Below are 27,776 nucleotides of genomic sequence, written 5' to 3' on the forward strand. Positions count from 1 at the left end.
ATCTGTCAAAGCTCTCTGCCTAGGTGGATCAATAATCTACTTCTCCTTTCTCTAGAGGCTTTCTCTATGTCTCATTCTCTTTGGAAGGAAGGAAGAAAGAAAGAAAGAAAGAAAGAAAGATATATTAATGTCTTTTAAGAGGCCAAAATGGCCTATAAGACCAAATAAGAGATTACATCTTAAGTGTTGTCTCGTCTTTGAGAACAAATCAAAATAAAATAAATATTACACAGTAAATATAAAAGTAAATAAGATGAAAAGAGAAGAAATGAGGGAATCTGGTTTTTGGCACATGTGAGATCCTCAAGTTAGGTATATTGTAGCTTTTGTCTTCGAAAGATCTCTAGCATAGGTTGATCCAGAATGGAAATGTCTCCGAAGTGAGGGAAGCACCTACGATGGCGGGAGATAATGGCTTTGAAATAAGTATCGTTGATCACTACTCCATACACTACACAACTCTATCCTACCTAGCCTTGATGGTGTTGGGATTTCCCATCCTGGATTCTTCAAATGCATTAATCACCATTGACCCTGTACATAGTGTAGAGCATATTTGTTGTCTGGCCCTATGGATATGGATATTTGTAGGCCGTCTTGATCTTTTATACAGCTTTGTTGTGTGCCAAACCTATTGTGAAGTGATTAGTATGGTAGAGTGTTTCTCATCGAATATCTTCCAAGCCTTCGTGCGATATTGGTTCAAAACAAGTTTCTAAGTCTTAGATTTCACCGTACCAAATAATGTTCCTTTTTTGTGAGCATGTAGACGTAATTGAAACTATTTTGAAATTATCTGGGCAAAGAATTACACTTTTGATACCGACAATCACATGCAGCCCAAAGTATTGGGAACCAGCTCTTGATCACACAATTCGGTAACCACTTTGAGATCTGATGAGGTAGAAAGAAAGAAAGAAAGAAAGAAAGAAAGAAAGAAAGAAAGATGTATTAATGTCCTTTAAGAGGCCAAAATGGCCTATACAACCAAACAAGGGATTACACATAAAGTGTTGTCTTGTCTTTGCGAACAACAAATCAAAATAAAATAAATGTTAGTAAGTAAGCATAAAAGTAAATAAGATAAAAAGAGTCTAAAGAATCTTGCTATTTGCACATATGAAATTTTCAAGTGAGATATATTGTAACTTTTTTCTTTGAAAGATCTCCCGAATTGAGAGGTCTCTGAAGTGAGGGAAGGATCTGCAATGGGGGGATTATGGCCTTTGTAGATAATATTACAAACAAAGAGAATAATACTTTGATGCAAACACGTAGAATGTAATTGGAACTATCCTGAAACTATCTGGGTAAATATCTGTGGGTTACGAATAATAGTAGTCAAAGACCTAATTTCAAGAATTTACGTTCTATTGATAATGGGAACTTCCTTCCACAAAATAGATAATCTTGACTTGCTGTAGAACCCTTGAGATAATTGAGAGGTATAAGCGATTGATTGTTGCTATACATGAGTGAGTACATCGGTGAACTTGCAGGGAGGGATGGTGCTTCCATTTGGCTATAGCATGGACTATCCCATGCTTGACCTCAGCTGATCAGAGGGAATTGAGGTGATTAGAGCATTTATATGGAGATTAGACAGGAAATATGATGATTTATATGAATAGTTAACCTTCACAGAGCATATTTCTGCAATGTTGCACCTTATCACAATTTTGCATTTAGAGATGTTGAAGGTGTGATTAAAGTTGTTATATACGCGTCCTTCAATTTTGGTTCTATACTTTGTCTTTGAGATTTATGCTAATCTGTACATTTATAAAATCATTGCACAGATTCATATGGACACACCTTCTGGTTTTAAAGATTGCATTCCAGCATGGATAAAGTTTGCTGTGCAAGCACCTGGAGAGATCCCATACAATGGTATTTATTATGATCCTCCACCTGAGGTAGGTTTGTTACAAAGTAACTTTGCTCTGCCCCTGTTGCTATGTTTATGATTCTACTAATTGATGCTATTCTATGATATGAATATTGGTGATACCCAGGAGAAGTATGAATTCAAACACTCTCGCCCAAAGAGGCCAACTTCTTTGAGGATTTATGAGGCCCATGTTGGAATGAGCAGCCCAGTAAGTACTAAATAAATTAAAATCTAAAAGTATGTATACATGTATATGAACCAAGCTTTCTCTTGTCTGCATGAGCAATATATTTTGATACCTCATACATAGACATGGACTGTATGTTTGTCTGTCTGTTTGAGCAATATATAGGTAGTTCATGTGATTTCATTTTTCTACCATAAGCAAAAATATGCTCAAAGTTATAAAGATGTTTAGTGATGTAACCTCACTATACCGAAAATTGCAACCAAGGCTGTGAACTATGATGTCCAGGAGATGGTCACTGATACAGGAGATTCTGGACACGTCTTAGCATAATGAAAATTTACTTCTTTTCAGTTGCTGATGGACCCTATGTTTTAGTTTTTTGGTTCATTTCTCACAGCTCATGTAATTTCATTGTTTTATGTTTCTTATGGATCCTATGTTTTCACCTGTGTATTATTCATCAAATTGCCCTGTTCTGCACCATAAAAATATTTGAAATTGCCTGATGCATATGAAGCAAACACTGAGGATGAATTATATACTGTAGATAGTGACAATTTGTATGATAGATAATCTATGGTAGTGCTACATTGTCTGGCAGAGTCCTAGATGATGGCAAATTATTATGCATGTCATATATGTGGTTCTTGTTTGTGGTTTAATTTTTTGATTGTAACTTAGGATAGGGTACCTTAGATCTTGTTCACTCTTAGTGATTGAAATGTATATATAGATAATTTACTCAATTTTAGACTAGTTTGTCTCAGATGCCTATTTTCACCTTATGTTTACAGGAACCTAAGATAAATAGCTTCACTAACTTCCGAGATGATGTACTTCCTCGTATTAAGAAGCTTGGTTACAATGCAGTACAACTCATGGCTATACAAGAACATGCGTATTATGCAAGCTTTGGGTTTGTTTCAATGCCTTAGTCATTATGAGTTTGTATTTATTATTGTAATGAAACAAACTTTTGGAAGATAGCCAAACTGTCATTTCCTAGATTGTGAAGATTTAGTTAAGAGAGGGTGACAAGGTAATAACTACTACTTTTTTCCATCATGCAGTTATCATGTCACAAACTTCTTTGCTGTTAGCAGTCGTTATGGAACCCCTGATGACTTGAAAAGTCTCATTGATAGGGCACATGAACTTGGACTTATAGTTCTCATGGACATTGTACATAGGTAAACTCTTCCAAATAATAGCTATGACTACAGCATCATATTTAATATCTTGTATTTAATAGGTGTTCTGAACCATGGATGTTTATCCTTGTCTTATAAATGTCATGCTGGCAAAGAGTAGCCAGGCTATATGTTTCTTGGTGCTTCCTTGTCTACTTCTGGTTTTCACTGCAGCTGTAGAAACTTATAGCTAACATTGAAAATGCCATTATCCTTTACAATTGTTACATTTCCACTTGCTATATCTCATGTTCTATTTATAAACATTTTCTTCATTGCAGTCATGCATCAAACAATGTTTTAGATGGATTAAACATGTTTGATGGGACAGACTCCCATTATTTTCATTCCGGTGCACGTGGTTACCATTGGATGTGGGACTCTAGGCTTTTTAATTATGGAGAATGGGAGGTATGTCTGAAATTCAATTTTAAGGTTATCTTTTTTGAAAATAGAGATTGATATTGTTTCCATCAGATGGCAACATTTTTGTAGGAATGCCTCACCATTATGAATAACAGCTTTGTAATGTCTCTGCAGGTCCTACGCTTCTTGCTGTCCAACACAAGATGGTGGATTGAGGAGTACAAATTTGATGGTTTTCGTTATGATGGTGTAACATCAATGATGTACACTCATCATGGACTACAGGTAATATGTTTTGCATGAAACAATAGGGAATTGGACAAAATGTAGTTTGTTTTGCTGCATGCATTTCTGATTGATTGTAAGCGCAGATGATATAAATACCTGATTAAGGCAACAATCTAATTTTATTTCACCTTTGTGAATGATTTATATTGTTTCTCATAACATAATTTAGAGGAAGAAATCTAAAACCACCCAAATTTTGAGTGTTATCATCATCTAGTATTTGGGAAATGCTGTACAAGAACACTCTCAACAGGATACCAACCACCCTTGGGTTTTTTGGTCACCTATATGCCTAGAACAGTACCTTTAATAGCAACAGGGGGTGCCAGAAATAAGGGTTATTGCAAGTTGCCATTGCCATTGCAGGTAATCATAGAAAAATGAAGGAAAGTTACTTTTAAATCTTTGTAAGTCCATTATGATGACAATAACTCATAAAATAAGGGAGCTATTAATGTTGTCTCCTTAGAATGAGGGACATGTTAGAAAAGTGTATGTATGACTATTGTTACAGGTAGTTATTTACTGAGGCAAGGTTGTCACTAGTGAAGTTTCACACTCTGAATCAAATAGCTAAAGCACTATGCATAAAGAGCTTCTGACATTACTGTTGCTTGTCAAAATTTCTATTTAATGCTAGTTATTTTTAAAGAATGAGCTTTAATGATGTAAAGAAGCATTTATAGGTTGTTTGTGTAAGAAACAGTAGAGGAGGGCTATGAAAAATCTTTGAGATGGTATTTTGATGAAATAAATCCAAATATCTCTAAGAAACTAGTTGGGCATTGATTTTGGCCAGATGCTTTGATTATACATGTATCATATTATTGTCTTGTTTTCTAGACTCTCTTAGGATATGGAAATCTTGTTGTATGCTTTCGTTATATTGTTGCATCAAATTTGTGCTGCAAGTATTTCACTCTTAATACTTCTGAATATTCTGGACATTTCATCTTCTTATTCCTTGGTTGTCATTTTACAGGTTTCCTTCACCGGGAATTACAATGAATATTTTGGAATGGCTACAGATATAGATGCTTTGAATTATCTCATGTTGGCAAATGAAATGATCCATGCTTTATATCCAAATGCCATCACTGTTGGAGAAGATGTATATCTACTTTTTTGTGAAACAACTTAATGTGATATGATATCAAGTAAATTGACTTGATTTGAGATTGCCTTCTTTAGGTAAGCGGAATGCCAACCTTTAGTCTCCCTGTTGGAGATGGAGGTGTCGGCTTCGACTATAGGATGCATATGGCAGTGGCAGACAAGTGGATTGAATTTCTGAAGTATGATCTCAAAATTGTAAGGTAGGATCTTTCTTGGGTTAAACTAATAAGATGGGTGATTTTGTAGGAAAAAAGATGAGGATTGGCTTATGGGTGAGATAGTATACACATTGACAAATAGACGGTGGAATGAAAAATGTGTTGTTTATGCTGAAAGCCATGATCAGGCTCTTGTTGGAGACAAGACAATCGCATTTTGGCTGATGGACAAGGTATTTTATCGATTTGGTTACATATTAATAGTATAATGCCGGCTCTTAAATTAGAATATCTTGCTTAAACTACTTTTGAGATTATATTACATTGGAGCTTGGAAGTTGGGACGGTTTGAGGTTGATGAAGATACTACTGTCCAATTTCTTAGAATTTCTGTCCTCATTTTCTTATTGCCCCAAATAAACTGTAGGATTAATATGGAGTATTGGCTTCTCAACATCTCTCATAGATTCAGGTCACTCTCAAACTAGGGTGGTAGTATGTAATTAGCATAAATATTCGCGAAGATTTACCGAAATAACGCTAATGTTCCACAAGATTCCCAAACTATCCCTGAACTTTTTAAAATTCTTGAAATGTCCTCAATTTTCAAAAAATACATGTCTCTATATCTCAAACGCTGGTAGGACATATATAAATCTACATATTTTGCAAACCTTGCCATTTTGGAAACGCAATGTTTCAGGCCCCAAGCTCACCATGTTATGTGCGTAGATAATGGGAATACTTGTGAATTTTCTGATGAACATAGAATATCCATGCGTATACCTTTAGTCAAGGATAGTTGTTTTACTAATCTACTTGAATTCATTTTGCTTGGTTATTTTCTGACATGAGACAACAAATTTCAAATGCCATTTCTTGTTAGGTTCCATAAGAATTTTTGGCATCGTTAAAGATGTTATATATCTTCCTTTCATTCTTTCTGAACATGGAGATAATTGTTGTTGACATGTTGAAATGCAAGAATGATTCTAATCACAAGGGGCAAGTGCAAATGCACTATATTTTTACGGAGTAATATTTATTTTATTTTGATTTGTTGATTTGTTGTTCTCAAAGACGACACAACACTTAAAATGTAATCTCTTGTTTGATCTTATAGGCCATTTTGTCCTTTTAAAAGTCGTTAATATATCTTTCTTTCTTTCTTTCTTCACCTGCATAGTGCACATAGATTCCTAATATATTATGTTTTGTCACAATGGCCAAGATCGGATGCTTTGACATGTTGGAACCCCATAGGAGGTGCATTCACAGTGGATTACTTGCTCCATCCTCTCCACCCTTAGCTTTTGGGATGTGTTTTAGTTTGTTGTTTCCCAACTAATTCTTTTTCGCCCTTTTTTGTGTTGTTTCTTTTATACATGTGTTTGATGAACATTAGCTGGTAAATAAAATGTACTGCTCACTATTGCTATTGGTTGTAGGACATGTATGACTTTATGGCCCTTGATGGACCTACAACACCAGCAATTGATCGAGGCATAGCACTGCACAAAATGATCAGGCTCATAACACTGGGACTTGGAGGGGAAGGTTATTTAAATTTTATGGGAAATGAGTTTGGACATCCAGGTATTTTGTTCACAATGGAGATATATTGTTCATAGACTGACATGGTTACTAACATGTTAGATAATTTTATGAATATTTTTGTTCTCATCATTGCTTGCAGAATGGATTGATTTTCCCCGAGAAGGGAATAACAACAGCTTTGACAAATGCCGCCGTAGATTTGACTTGGTGAGATTATTAACGGCATTATTTTATTTAACACAATTCATGTGCAGACCACCATTCAATATAAAAACACCTTATGAATTTGTAAGGAAACACTTTTGTTGTGCTGTAATGTCAGTCACATCCTGAACTTTGTTTCACAGGGAGATGCAAGTTTTTTAAGATATAAGGGACTGCAAGAGTTTGACTGTGCAATGCAACTATTGGAAGAGAAATATGGGGTATTGCTTATATCTTTCCACTCTAAATAACAGTGCACTATAAATAACCCTGCAAATTCTCATGTCCTGAGTTCAACTGCAGTTCATGCTATCAGAGCATCAGTATATTTCACGAAAGGATGAGGGTGATAAGGTCATTGTCTTTGAAAAAGGTGATCTAGTTTTTGTTTTCAACTTCCACTGGGAGAAAAGCTACACAAATTATAGAGTGGGATGTTTGAAATCTGGCACATACAAGGTGGTTATCTCGTGCTTTTATGCAAATCATTTTCGTATTATTATCCTGTTTAAATAATTGTATAATTTTTCGAATTCAGCAAGGATAAATTATGACTTGATGGAGTTATATGTAGAATCTACTCATGTTTAGGGACAATACAACTTTTTGATTCTCAGGAAGATGATACTTTTTCTTTCTTTTTTGTTTGACTCAGAAAAAATATTATTATGAAGAATGACTAAAGAACAAGCTTACATGCAGAACTAACTGAAATGGGTTTCCTTTTAGTTCCCAAGAAAACTTCTTATCGTGTGTCTGAATCTTTCTGTAACCTGTCCATCTGCCTTTGAGAGCATGAGTCTGAATCCAAATGTGATTTGATTCCGAGGTAGATTATTCACCTGTTATATGGCCATCTTGCATCACATCTGGGTCCAGATGCATGTTTCCGCTCCCCAAGAATTCCCATTTGAATCTACATTGAATTGTCTGTACACGAGGAATTTTCTCACCCAAAATCCCATTCTTCTTGCTGAGAGAAGAGACTTAGTGGTATCCATTTAAATCCCCTCTATTTCAGTAGCTTGTTTTGCAGTTTTGCACCTAAGTGGGACCACCAATTTCTACTGTTGGGTTTATATGCAAGTTTCTGTCGTCCAGTATTGGAGCAGCCCAATCACATTCTCTCGCTTACTTTCTCTCCCATTCTTGCATTCCCTCGCTTTGCCCTTGTTCACCCACGTTTCCCACTATTGACATGTCACATCATGACAATGTTAGACAAGAGCTAAGAAACAAGCTGGATGCAAAATCAGAAGGTGAGATGGGTTACCGAATTTGGTTACCTCATCTCCGAAAGGTAATCAGAAGTCGTGATGTTGTATTCAATGAAGCAACGTTGCTCAAAAGCAATTGTACTTCATTAGAATCAACAAAAATAGTGAAATTTCAACAGCGGCCAATCATTGGCTCAAGAATAACATCTCTGGGTGATGATGAACAAGTAGAGATCTACAAACCAGTTCTATTGCCAGAAGATGGACGACACAACAGAGAAATGTTAAACCCTGAAGATGAAGATAAAATACCACCACCTACAAATGAAGAAATAACTGCTGAACTATAGGATGAAGATATTCCATTAGATTTGGAACCAATTCCAGATAATGTAGATCACTGGGTTAGGAGATCAACACAGCTGAGGTGTCCAACCCAAAGGTATGATCCATTTCTTCATCAAATTCTCATAACAGATAAAGGGGACCTTCTCACTCTTAAAGAGGCTAGGACATGTGAGCATTCTAACAAGTGGGAGCTCGCTATGCAAGAGGAGATCAAAGCACTCTATGAGAATAAAAAGGCTATGCCCAACTAGTGGGTCTACAAGGTAAGGACTCCAGAAGGTAAACCCAAGTATAAGGCTCGTTTAGCAGCCAAAGGGTACAAGCAAATACAAGGAATTGATTTTCAGGAGGTTGTTGCTCCAATTGTCAAAATGACTACACTAAGAACACCTTTTGGTATTACAGCCTTCCTAGATTTGGAGCTGTATCAAATGGATGTAAAAATGGCTTTCGCCTAGATGCGGAACTTTATATGTTACAGCCTGAAGCGTTCTCAATTCCAGGAAAAGAGCATTTAATTTGTAAACTTCAATGCAGCCTGTACGGGCTGAAACAAGCCCCACGTCTTGGGTATAAGAAATTTGATTCTTTCATGCTCTCAAATGGCGTCAATTGAAGTATGGAAGATTCTTGTCTTTATATGAAAAAGGAAACTAATGGCAGTCCCATTATTTTGGTTTTGTATGTTGATGACATGCAGATTGAAAAGAATTACCAATCGCGGTAATAAAATATCTTTTGGAAAGTTTGCTCTCCAAGCTCTCGAACCTTCATTGGAATGTCACCGTCTCATTGACAACACGAATGATAACAAATTGACAATATGAATAGTCACGTTAGTTTCCCATTCTTAAGCATGGATTATTATACAATAATCTTCATTTTCTTTTTTACTGTTGGGGTTGATGATATTTTCGATCCTTCACCCGTTCACGTCCTCATGTCCAAAAAGCTCTAACTACATAGAATTTGACAGTCCATCTTACGTTCATGCATGATAAAAGTTTGCAGGAATGAAAATGCAAACTCAAATCTGCATTTTCTATGAAAGATCTTGGAAACTGACCACATTCTTGGGATAAGAAGCAAACGGGACAGGCAAAAGAAGTTACTATATGTGTCTCAAGAGAAGTACATTGAGAAGGTATTAGAAAGATTTCAGATGACTGATGCAAAGTCATCTTTAGTGCCTCTTCGATCACAAGAAAAGCTTTCAAAAGCACATTATCCCAAAGACAAAGAGGAAACAGAAAATGCAAGGTATCCCAGACACTTTAGCTTGTGGATAATTGATGGATGCAATGGTATCAACATGACCTGATATTACATATGCAGTAGGAATAGTAAGCAAATTTATGAGTCAACCTGGATGAAGCCATTAGGCTGTAGTCAAGTCTATCCATATGTATCTCAAAGGCACTAAGGGGAAAAGCATTTGTTATAGCAAAGGGGACTTGAATCTTCATGGCTATTGTGATTCTGATATGGCTGGAGATGTAGACACAAGAAAATCTACTTATTCCTTAGGTCACCTCAGGGGCCTTCTTCATTTCATACTTGCTGTCGACCGATCCGGGTGAATGATCTGAGTCTTCACCGGATGTCATGTCCTTGGCCTTTTGATCAGGCATCTTGCCTTTTTTTTTTTTCTACAGGTGTAGCACCAAGGTGACAACACATCAGCGGTTTCTTCATGCTGTGCAAGACTCTGATTGCTGGATGACACCTCAGGTCCAATCAGCTGGAGTGCGGGCAGACTCTCTGCTGGTTCTCCACCCATAATGGTCGTCAGCATCTCTTCTTCTTCACTCTCAGAATCTGCTCCAGATCTGCTTGTTTCGAGCACGACAGGGGTCCCTGATGTTGGGCCATACCATGATGTGACCTCATAAAATACCACATCTCGGCTTACTTGTGACTGTTGAGTGATACAGTTAAAACACTTATAACCCGTTTGCTCAAGTGAGTAACCGACAAAGATCATCTTCTCCGATTTTGGGTCAAGCTTTCTCCGCTTCTCATCGGGGACATGCACAAATGCAATGCTGCCAAAAACCTCCAAGTGCAAAAGGTCTGGCTTTGTCCCAAAATACTTCTCATGAGGGGTGATGTCATGGACACCCTCGGTCGTGCACCTATTGATGAGATACACAGCTGTAACTGCTGCCTCTGCCCAATAGATCTTGGGCATGTTCTTCTCATGCAGCATGGTGCGGGCCATCTCAATAATTGTGCGATTCTTCCGCTCAGCAACACCGTTTTTCTGTGGTGTGTACAGGCAAGAGAATTCCCAGCGAATCCCCTTCTCTTCTAGAAAGGCCTTGAACTCGGTTGAGAAGTATTCTTGGCCACCATCAGACCGTAAGCATCGAATCTTGCGATTTGTCTCATTTTCCACGCAATTCTTTAACTTGAGAAAGTGGGAGAAGACCTCACATTTCAACTTCATCGGGGATATCCAGGTATGCCGCGAATAATCGTCAATGAAGGTAACGAAGTACCTACACCCACCAATTGTCCCTGTTTGAGCAGGGCCCCATATATCTTAGTGGATGACGTCCAGCAAGCCTTTACTCACATTTCTTTCGCTTAGGAATGGATGCCTATGTTGCTTGCCTAGCTGGCACGCCTCACATACATTATCATGACGTTTCTCTTTATAATATCGGGGGCTGTTTCCTGAGCTCCTTCGATATAACTCCAATACCCTTGCCCAACTAGGTATTGCTGCATCTTATATTCCCCAGATGCGTAATTGTGCCTGTCCAACTTCTCTGTTGGAAGTGTGCTACCCATTTGTGCATTCATTTTTCTGATTTAGCTTGATTCGTATGATCGTGTTAACGCGAGCCTCCTGCTGTGCAACACTACAACGACGATAGCAGGTTTTAATATAGCGTCTCTAGCTGCTCACACCGTTTCAATGGTAGAGCTTAGTGAAGGATCTCTAACCCTCACACTTTGATACCATGTAAAGAATCGAACTCTAGTAGAGTTGAGTACTGAGAAGCGTAGTGTGTGTGTGAGAGAGTGTGCATGTATAAGCAAGAGAAGGAATCAGAGAGAATAACCAGAAAAAAAGAAAACACACAGTAGGGGGATGACAGCTTATGCACTTAAGAGAGCTATATTAATTAACTAAAGATCATCAACAAAACAGAATAGGCAAAGGGGGTTTTATATACAAGTCCTCAAGGGACTGCCATATTAAATGTGTTGGTAAAATCAAACCAAGATATCCATTTGAGTACGATTTTGTCATAAGAATATCAAATATTCTTTGACCACATTAACACTCGACAACTACACGGATTACAATAAAGTGTGCTCATACACACTCGATAACTACACGGAGTACAATAAAGTGTGCTCACACATCGTCGTTTTCTTCATAAACACATGTTCACACAATTTGAGCTTGATTCTCAACATGTGCTATACAAAAAGGAGCTTCATGATAGAGTGCATAAGGATGTAGATGCACGCTCCATGTGGATACGAATCAAAAGAGAGGATCTTAGGGAGTTATATATTGCAATTTGCTACTTTCCACCTGCCTACTCAAGGTTTGGACCTCTAAGTGAATCGCCATATCTACCATTATATGATGATATCATAAGATTTGCTACTATGGGGGACATAATACTATTAGGAGATTTTAATGCACGAACCAAGGATGAACAAACAACAATGTTTAACACCAACGAGGCTGTTTATGGAGAAGTTATGGTAGAAGAGGTTGGTCTAAAGCGACAAGCACAAGATATGAGTGCTATAACTGAATATGGAAAACCCTTTCTAGCCTTGGGAAGTGTGCATGGATTTGTGATATATAATGGCTTGTCACAATGGCATGGATAAGATGCTTTGACATGTTGGAACCCAAAAGAAGAGGCAAGCACATTCGATTATCTAATGGGATCCCCATCTCTTATACCTGAAATAAAATAGTTCACTATATCGGGTAGACCTATTGGCTTGGCAACAGATCATGCATATCTACGCTTCGAGGTAAGGGATGTATATACAAAGGATGTATATGCTAAGGAGAGTGGGCTGGCTAAGTATCTATTTACTCGTGAGACAATTGATGTGTATAGTTGTGGTGTATACAATGGCATGCTCGATTTGGATCCTTTCACACCCCTTGAAGAACTCTTATACCTGAAATAAAAGAGTTCATTATATTGGGTAGACCTATTGGCTTGGCAACAGATAATGCATATCTACGCTCCGAGGTAAAGGATGGATGCACAAAGGATGTATATGCTAAGGAGAGTGGGCTGGCTAAGTATCTATTTACTCGCGGGACAATTGATGTGTATAGTTGTGGCGTATACAATGGCATGCTGGATTTGGATCCTTTCACACCCCTTGAAGAACTTACCCAAGGATTGTCAAAATCATTGCATAAAGCAGCCACAAATGCCTTTCCTCACACAACGGCCAATCCCCCCAAACACGGTAGAGTAATACAAAATAGTTGGTATGATGACGAATGTCGTGATACAAGGAGAAGCTTGCAGCGTGATGTAACTCGGGGCATTTATACACACAAACAAGCGAGAGCAACATTCCAACGCCTCGTAAGGAGGAAGAAGAGATTGTATTGGGCTAAATTTGAAGATCATTTGTATCACTTGTTTCTAGGACAAGAAAGTAAAAGAGCATGGAAAATGTTTAATGAGAGCCAACCTACCACACAACTGACCTCACCTCAGGTGTGGCATGAATATGCAAAGGTTCTATATGGTATCCCGGGGCAACCTCCTCTTCCCCACCCACATGGCTCCTGCCCACATGAATCAACCTTTTTTACTCCACAAAATATAAGAAATGCCATTGATCGGCTACAATTTGGGAAGGCCCAAGATCATGATGGATTGGTGGGTGAGCACTTTATCTTGCTCGTGACACCTTGCTCCCATTGCTAGCACACATCTTTAATAGAGCCATGTGTGAAGGTTTCCCTCTAGGTGGACTCAGCATGCGGAGATCCCATGATGCCAAGCAATTATAGGACAATCATGATTGGCCATTACTTGGCTAAACTATATGGGTTGATTCTCAATCAGAATTGAGTATATGGGCAGAGCAGAATGGCTGCCGTTCAGTTGGACAGGCAGGCTTTCAGAAGGGGTTCACAACTTTGGATCACATATTCACCCTCCGGGCCCTTATTCAGGAGGGCAGAGCCCACAATAAGAGGATTTATTGCTGATCTGTGGATTTTCGAAAAGCCTTCGACACTGTGCCCCGTGCTCGGCTTATGCAGCGGCTAGAAGCCCTTGGTGTTCCTACAGATATGCAATGGGGGATCTATGCATTCTATGAATCTGTGTCAAGAAAAGTCCAGTCTTCTAAGGGCTTGTCAGAGGCGGTGGCTAGCACAATTGGAGTGAAGCAAGGATGCCCACTATCCCCCACTCTCTTTGGTCTCTATATAGATGAGGTATCACATTACATAGAGAGATTCGGGGGTTCCGGAGCACGCCTAGTAGGTATAGCTATACAAATATTGCTATATACTGATGTTATTGTTTTGATTTTTGACTCTCTGGAGGGACTACAAAGACATCTAAATGCCTTAAAACTATTTTGTACGGACAAAGGTTTGTCAATCAACTTGTATAAAACTAAAGTGATGGTGTTTAACACCACTCAAGCATGGGTAAAGGGAGCAACACCTATAATCACTGAGGCATTGTTTCAATCAGTGACATTTATCCAACGTCTTTGGGAGCTCCCTAAACGAAGGTACCCAAAGTTGGCACTTATGTCATCAAGACAACTGGCTGAAGAGACATTCATTGTTGGTATGATGAAATGTAGCAATGGTTCGAGTCACATGGCATGAGTATCAATGCACTACCCCCGTTCAAATATAGCTTGGATTGTCCCCATCTAAATATGACCAAAGTGGAAAAGAATAGAGTTATCCGAACTGATATTATTATCTTGGAAAGCAAGACAACATGGATCAGCCCCAAAATACCACTTGGTACAAAGATGGCCCACTATAAGACACACTTCTTACACACATCGGAGGATGGATTTGTCATTACGCCACCTTATATGGACATACATCTATCCTATGTGCTGCGTAGTGTGATAGGGCAGCTAAGAACTTCATCACATCAGTTACCGATTGAGGTAGGTAGATATACACGACTACCTCTAGAAGAGAGAATTTGCCAATTGTGTCATCAAAGAGTGGAATCTGAGGAATACTATGTTTGTCATTGTAGTGTCTTTTATGAAATCAGAGGGAGATACCATTGCCTCTTTAAACAAGGCTTTGGCCCACTATGCAAGGTAATGGAATATGAAGACCAACAATGCCTAGGACTTTTATTCGTAGAGCTCAAGAGACATCGGGAAAAGTTGTTGAAGAATACAGCCACAAGCTCATCAACAAAGAACAATCACAACTTTCTTTAGCCCCATCACTCCTACTAATGCTACAAGTCAATCACGGGATACACAACTGGGCTCCAGATCAGGACATAACAAAGGGGTTACAATTGATCAGGCAATAGCAATTTGCCATGCACATAGGCCCATGGACCACGACCTCCACACCCTTGTCATGAACTGATAAAAGCCATTATCTCTCGCTATCGTAGGTGCTTCTCTCTCTTCGGAGACATTTCCATTCTGGATCGACCTATGCTAGAGATCTTTCGAAGACAAAAGCTACAATATACCTAACTTGAGAATCTCACATGTGCCAAAAACCAGATTCCCTCGTTTCCTTTCTTTTCATCTTATTTACTTTTATATTTACTGTGTAATATTTATTTTATTTTGATTTGTTCTGAAAGATGAGACAACATTTAAGATGTAATCTCTTGTTTGGTCTTATAGGCCATTCTGGCCTCTTAAAAGACGTTAATATATCTTTCTTTCTTTTTTTCTATATCTCTGCCGTTAGATATTTCAGGAAACCATCATTCTATCTTCTACTTGCTTACACAACTATCCTCTGAAGTGTAGAGCACCGTAAAATAGCTCAACCTACAAGGGTATATACATAGGCACTTCTGGACTTGTGTATATCCACATCACTTTCCATGTCTGAATCACAAGATCCCTTTCACTTTAATGGACATTTTCCATAACATAGGCATTTACCTTTGGTCCCAATGAGCTCTACCAGGATTAGCCATGAATCTGCTAACAACTCCAACTGCATGCGCATTGTCTGGCCGAGTGGAAACCATAGCATACATAAGTGAAAAACAAACTGATGCATATGGAACCATATGGAACATATGCATCATTGACTGCATTACGAGAAGAGTGTTGATTGGAGACAAAAGTGATGGGGAGGAGTGAAGAAAAGAAAGATATCTCAAAAACTCGTATAACCTTGGAGAGCAATAAAGCGAAATAGATACAAATTGATTGGTAAAAGTTCCTGAGATTGCATGATAGTTGATTGCTTAATGTTGTGACTTAAGATAGGAGAGAGATTCCTGTCTTTGAAAGATGTCCAAACATGGGGGACCCAGGATACAGAGGTCTGCAAAGTGAGGGAGGCACCTTTTCAATTGGGTGATATGGCGAAGCTGTGTTTGTGATGGATGCAATCTATGTGCACAAGAAATTGCTATTGCCCAGTATCCTCTTCACAAGGTTGTGGTTGAGGCTTTACTTGTCTAGCATAGGAAAGAGGCAGGGTGCTACTAAAGAAGTTTTTTATTCTTTTGTTGTTGATCAGTTTCTGTGGTGATATCTCCCATGGGAGCTTGGTCTTGTAGATGTGTACATTGTCTTTCAAGAGCACCAAGTGCTGCATATCAATGAGGAAGTTGAGCATATATACCTTCTTGTATGGACATCCAAGGCTTTGTGAAAGTTATTTCTAGGTGTGTGTAGAGTGTATGCCAGCTTTTCTCTCCTAATGAGAATTCCAGTTCTAATCGCATTACCTGTGCTCGAGTCTTCGTAAACATCACTGTAGTTTAATAAGGTTTATGATAAAAAAAATTGTGTAAACCATCTAGATATCTTTGTAGTCCTTCTGGAGAATTAGGAATTAGTCCTTCTGCCGCACGTGCCCCTGAACCACCCAGTCTCTCCCAACCAGAAATTTGATAGATCAGGCAATATCCTAGTTAGTAGCTCAGTTGTGTAATCCTTGATTGATTCGTAGCCTCATATTTGAATTATGCCACCCTGCACTATAGGTGCCATAGGTGATTTAACTGTCGTTTATCATCATAACTAACCTTTAGTCATTCATAAAAACTGATGTACCTTAAATGAACTATTTTACCTGTGTCAGGAAGAGAACATCAATGAGTAATGTGCTTTCTTTTATTTGGAGAGTACAAGAAGTGTATTCTTTTACCTGTCTCAGGCTTGAGAACATCTATAAGTCATGTGTTTTCTTCTTTTTAGAGACTATATTCTCAGTGTTATGATTTTCACAATTTTGATACTACTGCTGAGCTTTATAATGTACAGAATTAGAATTATATCATTCAATAATTTCAAATTATGCCCTGAATATCTACTTGATGCTGATGCCAAATTTCCAGATTGTGCTCGATTCTGATGAGAAGAGGTTTGGTGGCCATATTCGACTTGATTCAAATGCTAAATTCTTCACAACGGTAAGTTTTCCTTGCCACTAAACAGTTATTCTTTCAGATAGTGTTTGTCAGTAATGGGTCTTGGAGTACGATTTCCACTTCCCCCTGACCGAAACCACCCACGTTAGGATTATTAGTCAATGGCTGATCGACCTCCTTTAAAGAAATCTAGATCTATGTATCCAAGAAATCTATATCAGCTGCAGGTTATTTTTAATGTCATGTCATCCTGGAATAGCCACAGTTACAAGAAATTTGCTTTGTTGTGAATTAAAAATCATCTTTATTTTGCTTATTGTAGTGCATCACTAAATATTTCCATGATAATGTGTAGCAGTAGCTAATTAAAGACCAGATAAATAATCCAATGCATGTGCACATATCCACGAACTAGTACCCATAATGCAGAATCTAAGCTCATGATAAAATCCATCATTAAAGGGGATCTATTATAACCATGAATTGGTCGTATAGTTTCGGTTTAGCAACTCTCTGGGGACCCACTTTCTAGCCATTAGATCATCATGTAACAGCTGGTCATGATTGGATGGTTGGACCAGTTGCTTCGATCACTGAGTCTCCATTCATGATGAAAATTAGTGACAATAAAAGAAGGGGTACCCTTGGGTTTGAGATAAATCCTGTGGGTTTGTTGAACAGAAATATATCTTTAATCAAATGCACAGAAGTGGTAAAGCAACTCCTGTGCTGTTTAATAGCATACATGCAATGACCCTTTGTTGTTGGGTTTATCTTGATATTTATAACTGCTACCAAAATTCTAGACATGAAATAAATTCATGAATTTCAACTTCCTGAAATCTTAAGCTGGGATAATCACTTGAAAGGATGCTCATTGAAGTCAGTTAACAGATATCATTTTAAAGCTTGCATGGCTTTCAAGTTTGAGCACATTACATGTCATTTGAAAGAGATTGGCGTGGCTCAGTTGAGATAGATAGCAGTCCTCAGTCAATTGTAGGTTTTTTATTAAGGCATGCTAATTTAATATCATATGTAGGCATTTAATAGAATACGCAGGAACTTCAGTCGATCAGTAGATTGTGTAATTTAAATGTGCATGCATTTCAATTGTAAAAGATATTGCACTGAAATCGGTTTTAATTCTGTCAGTCTAATTAGTTTATATATTGAACCTAACACCTATATAGTTTATTGTCTATGCTAACTTATTGTTCCTTGTTGCAGGAGGGATGGTTTGATGATAGACCACATTCCTTTTTGGTGTACACACCTTGCAGAACTTGTACAGTATACTGTTTGGCAAATGAAGATGGTACGCTTGCTGCATCATAGCACTGATGGAAAGGGAATACTTCTTTATTGTATGTAGGGTGAGTCTCATCCCCCATATTTCAACTTCTGGATATTTATCTTTTTCTCAAAAAATGTTGTTTTACGGAAGAGCTAATTGAATGTATATGATATGCTCTACTTATACTGGTAATTAATAGTTAGTCTAGAAATCTATTCGGTTCTGAATATTTAGAATACTTTTGTGCCCTAATCAAGGTTATCATACATATTTTGTCCAAAGTATTTATATACTTTAGTTTCAGCTGTTAAGCTGGGAATGTTGTATATCCTACATTTTAGTTTCAGCCTTTATGCTGGGAATGTTGTATATCCTACACTTTACTATGATTTAGAGGAGATAAGGCTGTGTAAATACATCATGAAAATTATATAATTATGTGTATGATATATAATTATATTATAGTACAAAATATTCAAGAAATGTATTGAAGCTGCCAAAAGCAATGAGCAGAGAGAAATTTAAAATGGCTATTTATCGAGGTTGGTCGCTCACTGAGGACATCTCCTGTGATTTATATGGTTTATTGTATATGATATTCATATACAATAAGCTATATAAATATATTTATATACTAGAACAGCCAAAATATGAAAAGGGTGGCTGCTCACTACAGGCATCTCCTGTGATGGGCTCAATATTGCTCGCCGTCTAAATTTATGTGCTCCTATAATAGCATTTCTAATAGAGGTGGGATTACAAGTTCCTGCTACGTGTGAACACATACACACACGCGCATATATTGGTTAATGTTTCCTTTGTTGCTTAAGAGCCTAACCTGTCTCTCCCATTTCCACCCATGTCTCTTTTTTCAACAGTCACGTACACAATGAACTAGATCCACTGAGAATTGCCGTAGCTTGTCGAGACCTAGCGCCTTAGTGAAAATATCAACCACTTGCATGTTGGTGCCAACGTATTGGAGGTCAATGTCGCCGGCCAATATACGCTCACGGATATAATGATAGTGCACGTCGATGTGCTTAGTCTGGGCGTGAAACACCGGATTCTTTGCATGAATTGGCTAAGAAGCCTGATCAGATAGTTGAGGTTTGGTTGGGTGATAGGTAGATAAGACTCCTGATTATTTGGCGATACTGTGTCGGCTCGCAGAATTTGCCAAAATCTACAGTTAGCTTCATATTTCGATCAAGGGGTGTCGAGATGGACTTACACTCGGTCATTCCGAACTTGTAGAGCAAGTTCAACACATAGTGTTGTCGTGAGAGTAGGAACCCTTTTGGAGTTTGAATGACCTCGATGCCGAGAAAATAATGTAACTCATTCTCCACCGATGGCAAGGTCATCGACATACAAGTTATCAGATTTTGACATTCGGAAGCTAATGTCGTGAAGATATGATGTGATCTTTGAATGCCATGCTCTTGGGGCCTGCTTCAGTCCATAGGGCTTCTTCAATCGGCAAACTGCATGTGGATATTTGTTGATTCGAAGCCAAGTGGTTGCATCATGTAAACTTCCTCCTCGAGCTCACCTTGGAGGAATGCGTTCTTCACATCCATTTGATGCAAGTGCCACCCTTTCGCTGCTGCGAGTGCAATTACCATCCTCACGGTGGTCATTTTTGCTATCGGGGCAAATGTTTCCTGATAATCTATGCCATGGGTACCCCTTGGCGACTAGCCGAGCCTTGAACCGCTCAGCAACATGTTCTTCTCATGCAGCATGGTGCGGGCCATCTCAATAATTGTGCGATTTTCTGTGGTGTGTACGGGAAGAGAATTCCCGGCGAATCCTCTTCTCTTCTAGAAAGGCCTTGAACTCGGTTGAGAAGTATTCTTGGCCACCATCAGACCGAAAGCATCGAAACTTGCGATTTGTCTCATTTTCCACGCAATTCTTTAACTTGAGAAAGTGGGAGAAGACCTCACTTTTCGACTTCATCAGGGATATCCAGGTATACCGCGAATAATCGTCAATGAAGGTAACGAAGTACCTACACCCACCAATTGTCCCTGTTTGAGCAGGGCCCCATATATCTTAGTGGATGACGTCCAGCAAGCCTTTACTCACATTTCTTTCGCTTAGGAATGGATGCCTATATTGCTTGCCTAGTTGGCACGCCTCACATACATTATCAGGATGTTTCGAAGTAAATCGTGGCAATCCGTGCACAGCCCCTTTTATTTGCATTGATCGGAGTTTACCGAGGTTTACATGGCCAACCCTTTTGTGCCACAACTCAATATCAGACTCAGCCTTGTGTCCCTTTGCATGCATTGCTGTGTTCGCCTTATCGCATCAAGAATAAACATGCGACCTTCTCTTCTTGCATGAGCAATAAGTTGGCCCTTATCCTCGATGAAGCAACCTTCTTGGTTGAATCGTACTTGCATTCCTTGCTCGACAATTTGGCCTGCCGAGACCAAATTCTTTGTGATTGTCGGGACATGCAGTACATCCTTCATGTAGCCCTTTTTGTCGTGATTGTTAAGGGCCAAATCTCCAATGTGCTCAATCATGTGTGTGGAGTCATCACCGGTCTCCACCACTCTGGGTCTCTCGGGTCCCCTCAAATTCATGAACCATTCTTGATGACTTGCATGCCATTTGAGGCACTTGAGTCCACGAACCATACATCATCAGGTTGGGAAACACTTGTTATCATGCTATTCGCCCGGTGTCGCATAACAAACATCGGCCCTGTGTTTTCTAGGTCAGCCCTTTGTTTGTTTGCTATCGGGGTGAGGCAGTTGAGTCATTCTTCTTCTTCCGACACTCAGCTTCAAAGTGGCCAGGCTTTCCACAATACCAGCACTCAGTTTGCTGGTTCTGCCTGGTTGATGTAGGCTCCCCTTTTTGCCGGAATTCCCTCAGCTGTTTCGACCTTCCTGCTGCCTGAAATTAAACTGTTGTGGACGTCGTCCATCTCTTCCTCGGCCAATCCTCCCCCGATTTCCACGACCATGACCATGACCTCGACCGAGATCATCATGTGTATATAGCATCTGCCTATCAGATGCTGTGCTTTTCAACCATGTATGGTTCTCCTCAACCATTAACATGGATTGCAAGTCGAAAAAGCTTGGGGGGTTCTCCCTTGTTGTTATGGCTGTTCGAAATGAGCCATATTTTTGTGCGAGGCCGCCAAGGCAGATATGCACCATCTTGCCATCATCAACTGCGATATTGATGGAGCCAAGTGAATCGCATAAGTCTTTGATCCGGAGGGTATAGTCCGTCATGGACATATCCCTCTGCCGAATATTGTTCAACTCTTGCTGGAGTTGAAGTTTTCTCGCAGTTGTTGAAGGTGCGAAAATCTTCTTCAAGTTTTTCCACGCTTCTGTTGGGGCTTTTGCATCACAAATATAGCTTAACATGTGATCTTGCACACATGTTGCCAAACAATACATCACCCTAGTGGCGCCTTGCTGCCATGTGGGGTTGTTGGGATTTATAATATCGGGGGCTGTTTCCTGAGCTCCCTCGATATAACTCCAATACCGTTGCCCAACTAAGTACTGCTGCATCTTATATTCCCAAGATGCGTAGTTGTGCCTGTCCAACTTCTCTTTTGGAAGTGCGCTACCCATTTATGCATTCATCTCTCTGATTTGGCTTGATTCGTATGCTCCTGTTAACGTGAGCCTCTTGCCATGCAACACTATAGCGACGATAGCTGGTTTGAAACAGCGTCTCTAGCTGCTCACACAGTTTCAATGGTAGAGCTCAGTGACGGATCTTTAACCCTCATGCTCTGATACCATGTAAAGAGTTAGAACTCTAGTAGAGTTGAGTATTCAGAAGCGTAGTGTGTGTGAGAGAGAGAGAGTGCATGTATAAGCAAGAGAAGGAATCAGAGAGAATAACCAGAAAATAAGAAAACACGCAGTAGGGGGATGACAGCTTATGCACTTAAGAGAGCTATATTAATTAACTAAAGATTATCAACAAAACATAATGGGCAATGGGGGTTTTATATACAAGTCCTCAAGGGACTGCCATATCAAATGTGTTGGTAAAATCAAACCAAGGTATCCACTTGAGTACGATTTTGTCATAAGAATATCAAATATTCTTTGACCACATTAACACTCGACAACTACACGGATTACAATAAAGTGTGTGAGCACACTTTTTCACACATTGTCCTTTTCCTCATAAGAACATGTTCACACAAGTTGAGCTTGATTCTCAACACTGAAAGAAAGATAGATAGATTAATGCCTTTTTAAAGACCAAACCGAAGATTACATCTTAAAATGTTGTCTTGTGTACAAGAAGAAACCAAAATAAATGTCACTGAGTAAATAAGTAAATAAGATCAAACGTGTCTAAAGAATCTTATTATCGATATCTGCAAGGTCAATCCAAAATGGAGACATCTTCAAGACGAGGGAAGCACTTGTGATGGTGAGAGATAAGGGCCTTTATCTGTCAATGCCAAGGGTGGTGAGATCGTAGATCAGGATGCGTGGGCTTATGTGCATGACACATTGCTATTGTCCAATCTATATTGTAACCCCTTCCCAGCCCGCTTATGTAGCCCTTGATTGACTTGTAATATGAGTAGGATGGGGCTGAAGAAAGTTGTGATTGTGTCTTTGATGAATTAATGTGGTTGTATTGTTGTCCTTCAACAACTTCTCTCGGTATCGTTCTTATTAGAACAACCCCGGACACCGTTGGTCCTCATTCCATTACCTGGCGTAGTGGGCCAATTCTTTATTAAAAAAGCAATGGTATCTCCCTCTTATTTTATAAAAGACAGTGCAACGGTATCTCCCTGATGAGAAATTTGGCAAATTCTGTCTTCTTGAGGTATATCTGCCTATCTCAATCTCTAACTGGTGTGAAGAGTTCCATAGCTGACCTATCACTCTCTGCAACATAAGATAGATGTATGTCCATATAAGAGGGCCTGATTATGAATCCATCCTCTGATGTGCATAAAAGGTGGGCCTTAATAGTGAAAGAAATGTATACGTAAATTTCTGAATGGCATTAATGGCCTATGTGACCTGACAAAGAATTGCAACCGTTTATCTTAACTCGTCAATTAACAAACAAAAATATCTTTCTACTGTAGTTTGTCAAAAGTAGATGGTTTGATATGTAATCACAGATAAATAACGATCAAAACTGGTGCCTATGGAAAACTTCATCCTGGTTTTGATTGAATATTGAAAGCTTGGTTTGGAAATTAGGACATCTCTGATGCGGAGAGATGATGGTTTTGATCTTTTAAAGATATTTACATCAGAGTTGTGGTCCAGGTTGGTATTGGAGCCGTCCCAAACAAAGCTAGGGCGCTTGTTGTGTATCCTCCAATTCATTAATCCACTTTTTCCAGGATATTTTCTTGTAACCAACACATCATTTGTCATTTCCATGCCATGTACTTGTAACCAACCTTTCGATTGTCACAAACACATTGGAATCCAAGCTTACATGATTCAGAAGTTCATGGTTCCATTCATTATTCCAACAACCATGCCATTTATTCAGTGTCAGGCATGTTGCTGGAAAGATAAAACAAAATGAGTGTCATCATCTTATGGATGTTCATTTTTATTGACTTCGGTGTATTGGGTTCAAACAGCCTGTCTGGGCAAGCAGGTACATGGAACTGATGTTGGCCTCGTCTTGTCTTTGCCTTCCATGCTCACTTTCTTCGATGAGAATGCAACACTTGGTTGTTTGGCCATTTAAACTAATATTCTTGGATTTTTTCTCCATCCAAGGCGAATTGGAAATCTGTCAAGTCACTATCTAGCCTGTTCCTGAAAATGTCCTTGCCAACATAATAGTTTAAATTGTGGATTCAATGCAATTTGTTGTTTGGCCATTTGACTCTTATCGTCTTTGATCTTTTCTCATCGGAGGTGAATTGGGAATCTGTCAGTCAAGTCACGACCTAGCCCATTCCATGACTGATCACTTGAGAGCCAGATACCACTGGATTATTTCTAATGTTATAATTTTCTACCATCACAAAGCTCATCCTGCTTCATTTGTTGAAGTCCAGATTGCTGTTCTTAGCACCCGTGCTTTGGTGTTCTTGATTTTAGTCCTGTTCAGCCTTGCATCGAGGAGGCTTTTGGTACAAGCAGTACATCTCTAAGATGCTTTGGGTTAAGTGATCTTGTCAATCTTTGAGTGATGTGCATCCGGTGCATCACAAGTTCTATTGTGCTCCTTCAGGGGGAAGCTGCTATAAATGAAAATGTCTCAATTCAAATATTTTACCAGTCATAGGCAGCAAATCCACAAGGAGATGGATGTCTTCAATTCCTACTAGTTAGTTCGGTGTATCGTAGAGTTTGATCATGATTCACCTCAATTTGATTATACTGTATAAGTCTATATCAATGGAGCTCACTATGGTAGCATATATTTGCTTTTTTATGTTTGCCTACTACCAGATGGATGTGAACTATTTACCCTTTCTTTTTTAATGATGGTGCTGGATTGTGATGTTAGTTTTACAGTGGTTTAAATTCTCTTGGTATTTCTTACAGGGACAACTCTTGGCAATAGTTTACAACTTTTATACAAAGCTTTTGCATATGCTGCCCATGACATTTAGCTGCAATTTCTCTAGGGTAGAGAAGTTCTATTCGTTGTCGAATGTTGAGGAGGAACAAAAAGCAAGTGCTTGAAATTTATGACCACCCCAGACTCTGTAAATTTCCTGATGTGAGGCATGTTTGTAAATAGAGAGTTGATTGGACATGTAAGGAGAGTACGTCAGTTCTCACTGCTTTCATGTTTTGTTCTCGAATCACTAAAATAAATTGGTTCATGTCTAGTTTGGATACTTGGAAGAAGTAAATAAAGAGTTTCTAACATCTTTCATTTATCCGTTAATTTAACACTTTCTTAACATTTTATTTTCAATTTGTCTTGTTCTTCTCATTTGTAGAATTTAATATAGCCTTTCTTTTGGTTTATAAGCATTCAATGCTTTATTCTTTTGAGAGTTTTCTGCTAAAAGGCTTTCTATTTTTGTGTAATATCAATAATAAATGCCTTTATAGCAAGAGAAAAGATACTAATGTCAAATTGAATATTGCTTTGAGAATGGCTATCGAGGGGATGTAAGCCACCTCAATCCAGCTTTAACTAATGTAACTGGCCCGAGTACAATATAATCAAGGATTCCGTACCCAATTTCTGTGTAGATTATCACTTAAAGACCTTGCAAGCAGTGTAACATTAGTCTTCTTTGTCTCTTTATCTTTGTAATCTCTTTTATTGTTAGTCAATTGATTTAATTTCTAATTAATTGGTTTAAAATAATATTGAATTCCCACAAGTATACGTTCTTTTTCCTCTCTTCTCACATGGTGGAAAACATCAAATGTTTCTTTCTATATATCCATGCACCAAATCAATGGAAATTACTGCCACATTGTAGAATGTTGTATATTATATTTTTGGAGGGAATACCTAGTTTATTATATTATGTTTCTACTTATATATGCACCAAATGATTTTGGTACGTCTCAAATTTTAACATTTTGGTCCGTACAGTTACATTTCACTCAAACCGGGGAATAGATGTATATGATCATGTTGCAGTGTACATCATGCCTCAAAGCTTGAGGTTTTCTGCATGGCTAGCATTTGTGACTATGTAAGCCTTTATCCAACATGCAACAACACCCCACATTTTTGTATTCTCCCCCCAAATTGTACCTTTTAGCTTGCCATACCTAGCTAAATATTGGCATCACCATCATACCTAACTAGTGAACATCATATAGAGTAGAGTATATATACGAAAATCATTTGTGTATATATTTTCTCCAATAGTATGCCTTGTGCTCATATGTTTTGGAAGTAACAACCTATGTGAGGTCTTAACCCATGGAAATTTAAGAGTTCGGAAGTATTATAAACTATTTTGTTATGGAGGTATACTCTATGGTATCATAGTCTCTGCCTTATTCCTTTCTAAAGATGTTTCATGTAATACATTACATTAATGATTTACATGTAACATCTTGTCTAGTATCTAACATTTCATCACCAACCCCCATGACATTTGTAAAAGGGATACTTTGCAAACTTTCTGGATTGTCTTAATGTGTGCCAACTCTATGATAAAAGTGATCAATACTCTAATACCACTTGAAACAATTGAATCTTATGAATTTGATTAACAATGAAGTTCCATGATAGAAACCCTAATTTTAAGTTATTGGCACACTCTTTTTATTTGATAGCATTGAGGCCATGGTTTATAATATTCGCCTCAAAATTATATTGTAAAGACATACACACACATTCTTTTTCTTAGACAATGATATATGATATGAAATAGTGTAAACAAATTATAAACACTTTGCCTCAAGAAATACAATTTCATGATATTATTATCATTATATATATTTGGCTAAAATTTAAAAGCATTAAAAATGATACAGACGCTATAATTACACGTTTCCTATATATGCATGCCTTTCCGGTTGATGAATTGCATATTTTTCTTCTCTATGTATAACAAAAATTGATGCCTTACTAACAATGTAGGCTTAAGGTTTAGGGTTTAGGGTTTAAGGTTTATGATGATAAAGTCCAATTTGAAGAGCATATTTTCTTGCCCACAACAATTTTTGCGTAGGGAAAGTGATGTCCTCGTACCGATATGGGTTGGTTTTAATGACAAAGTTCAAAATCTTAAAATGTTAAACTATTGTTTCATGTTAAGACATAAAATGTAGATCTAGCAATGTCAGCTTCATTAGTGTTACGTATCATAAACGTAAGTCTACGTGGAATAAGGCTTCTATGAGGGTACACGACCTTTTCATGAATTCATGAGAACAAAGGGAAGAAAGAGGAGGAAGGAGATGGGTGTGAAGTAGGTGGAAGATGTGGATGGACATGAGGGGGCGAGGAAGGGATAGGAGGGATTGTTGGAACGTCAACGCGGACACCACTCCAACAAAGAAGGGAGTTGAGTGGGGCGGATGCTAAGGTGGATGGGATGGGATGGGATACATCAACCTCACACAACATGGAACAATAAAAGCATGGGGGGGGGGGGGGGGAGTCTAACAAGATGAGGACTAGGGACACATACACACACATAATATATGCTAGCAATAAACATACATACAATCATTCACATACAACATACACACGCATATGTATGCATGCTCGTGTATAAAAGGGGAGTACCCCAAGTGTGTGAGGGGTGTGTTCCTAGCACATTGAGAGAGAGAGAGAGAGAGAGAAAGAGATTGGGGGGTGTTAAAAGTTAAAAAGGTAGTGACGATGTTGATGTTGCATTCACATAGTAATAATATTATTTATTATTAATGATTACTATTACCATTATTA

At 38.5% G+C, this 27,776-nt stretch overlaps 1 protein-coding gene across 1 annotated transcript in view; it reads left to right on the plus strand.

Moving 5' to 3' along the window:
- The window catches only part of SBE2.2 (starch branching enzyme 2.2), a 38,228-nt gene extending 12,920 nt beyond the window's left edge, over window positions 1–25,308 (plus strand). The window contains exons 9-24 of the mRNA XM_087329020.1: window positions 1,800–1,916; window positions 2,016–2,099; window positions 2,876–2,997; window positions 3,152–3,271; window positions 3,553–3,682; window positions 3,812–3,922; window positions 4,908–5,036; window positions 5,117–5,220; window positions 5,288–5,432; window positions 6,648–6,795; window positions 6,896–6,963; window positions 7,104–7,181; window positions 7,264–7,419; window positions 17,072–17,146; window positions 18,335–18,480; window positions 24,947–25,308. Of these exons, the coding sequence (XP_087185146.1) occupies window positions 1,800–1,916; window positions 2,016–2,099; window positions 2,876–2,997; window positions 3,152–3,271; window positions 3,553–3,682; window positions 3,812–3,922; window positions 4,908–5,036; window positions 5,117–5,220; window positions 5,288–5,432; window positions 6,648–6,795; window positions 6,896–6,963; window positions 7,104–7,181; window positions 7,264–7,419; window positions 17,072–17,146; window positions 18,335–18,442 (1,695 nt within the window). The 3' untranslated portion in view covers window positions 18,443–18,480; window positions 24,947–25,308. The remainder of the gene's footprint in view (window positions 1–1,799; window positions 1,917–2,015; window positions 2,100–2,875; window positions 2,998–3,151; window positions 3,272–3,552; window positions 3,683–3,811; window positions 3,923–4,907; window positions 5,037–5,116; window positions 5,221–5,287; window positions 5,433–6,647; window positions 6,796–6,895; window positions 6,964–7,103; window positions 7,182–7,263; window positions 7,420–17,071; window positions 17,147–18,334; window positions 18,481–24,946) is intronic.
- Window positions 25,309–27,776: the final 2,468 nt, after the last annotated feature.

This window comes from Azolla caroliniana, unplaced genomic scaffold (genome assembly GCF_043228905.1).
Source record: "Azolla caroliniana isolate FFs.n. ecotype wild unplaced genomic scaffold, voAzoCaro1.0.p SCAF_13, whole genome shotgun sequence".
NCBI classification, from domain to species: Eukaryota; Viridiplantae; Streptophyta; class Polypodiopsida; order Salviniales; family Salviniaceae; genus Azolla; species Azolla caroliniana.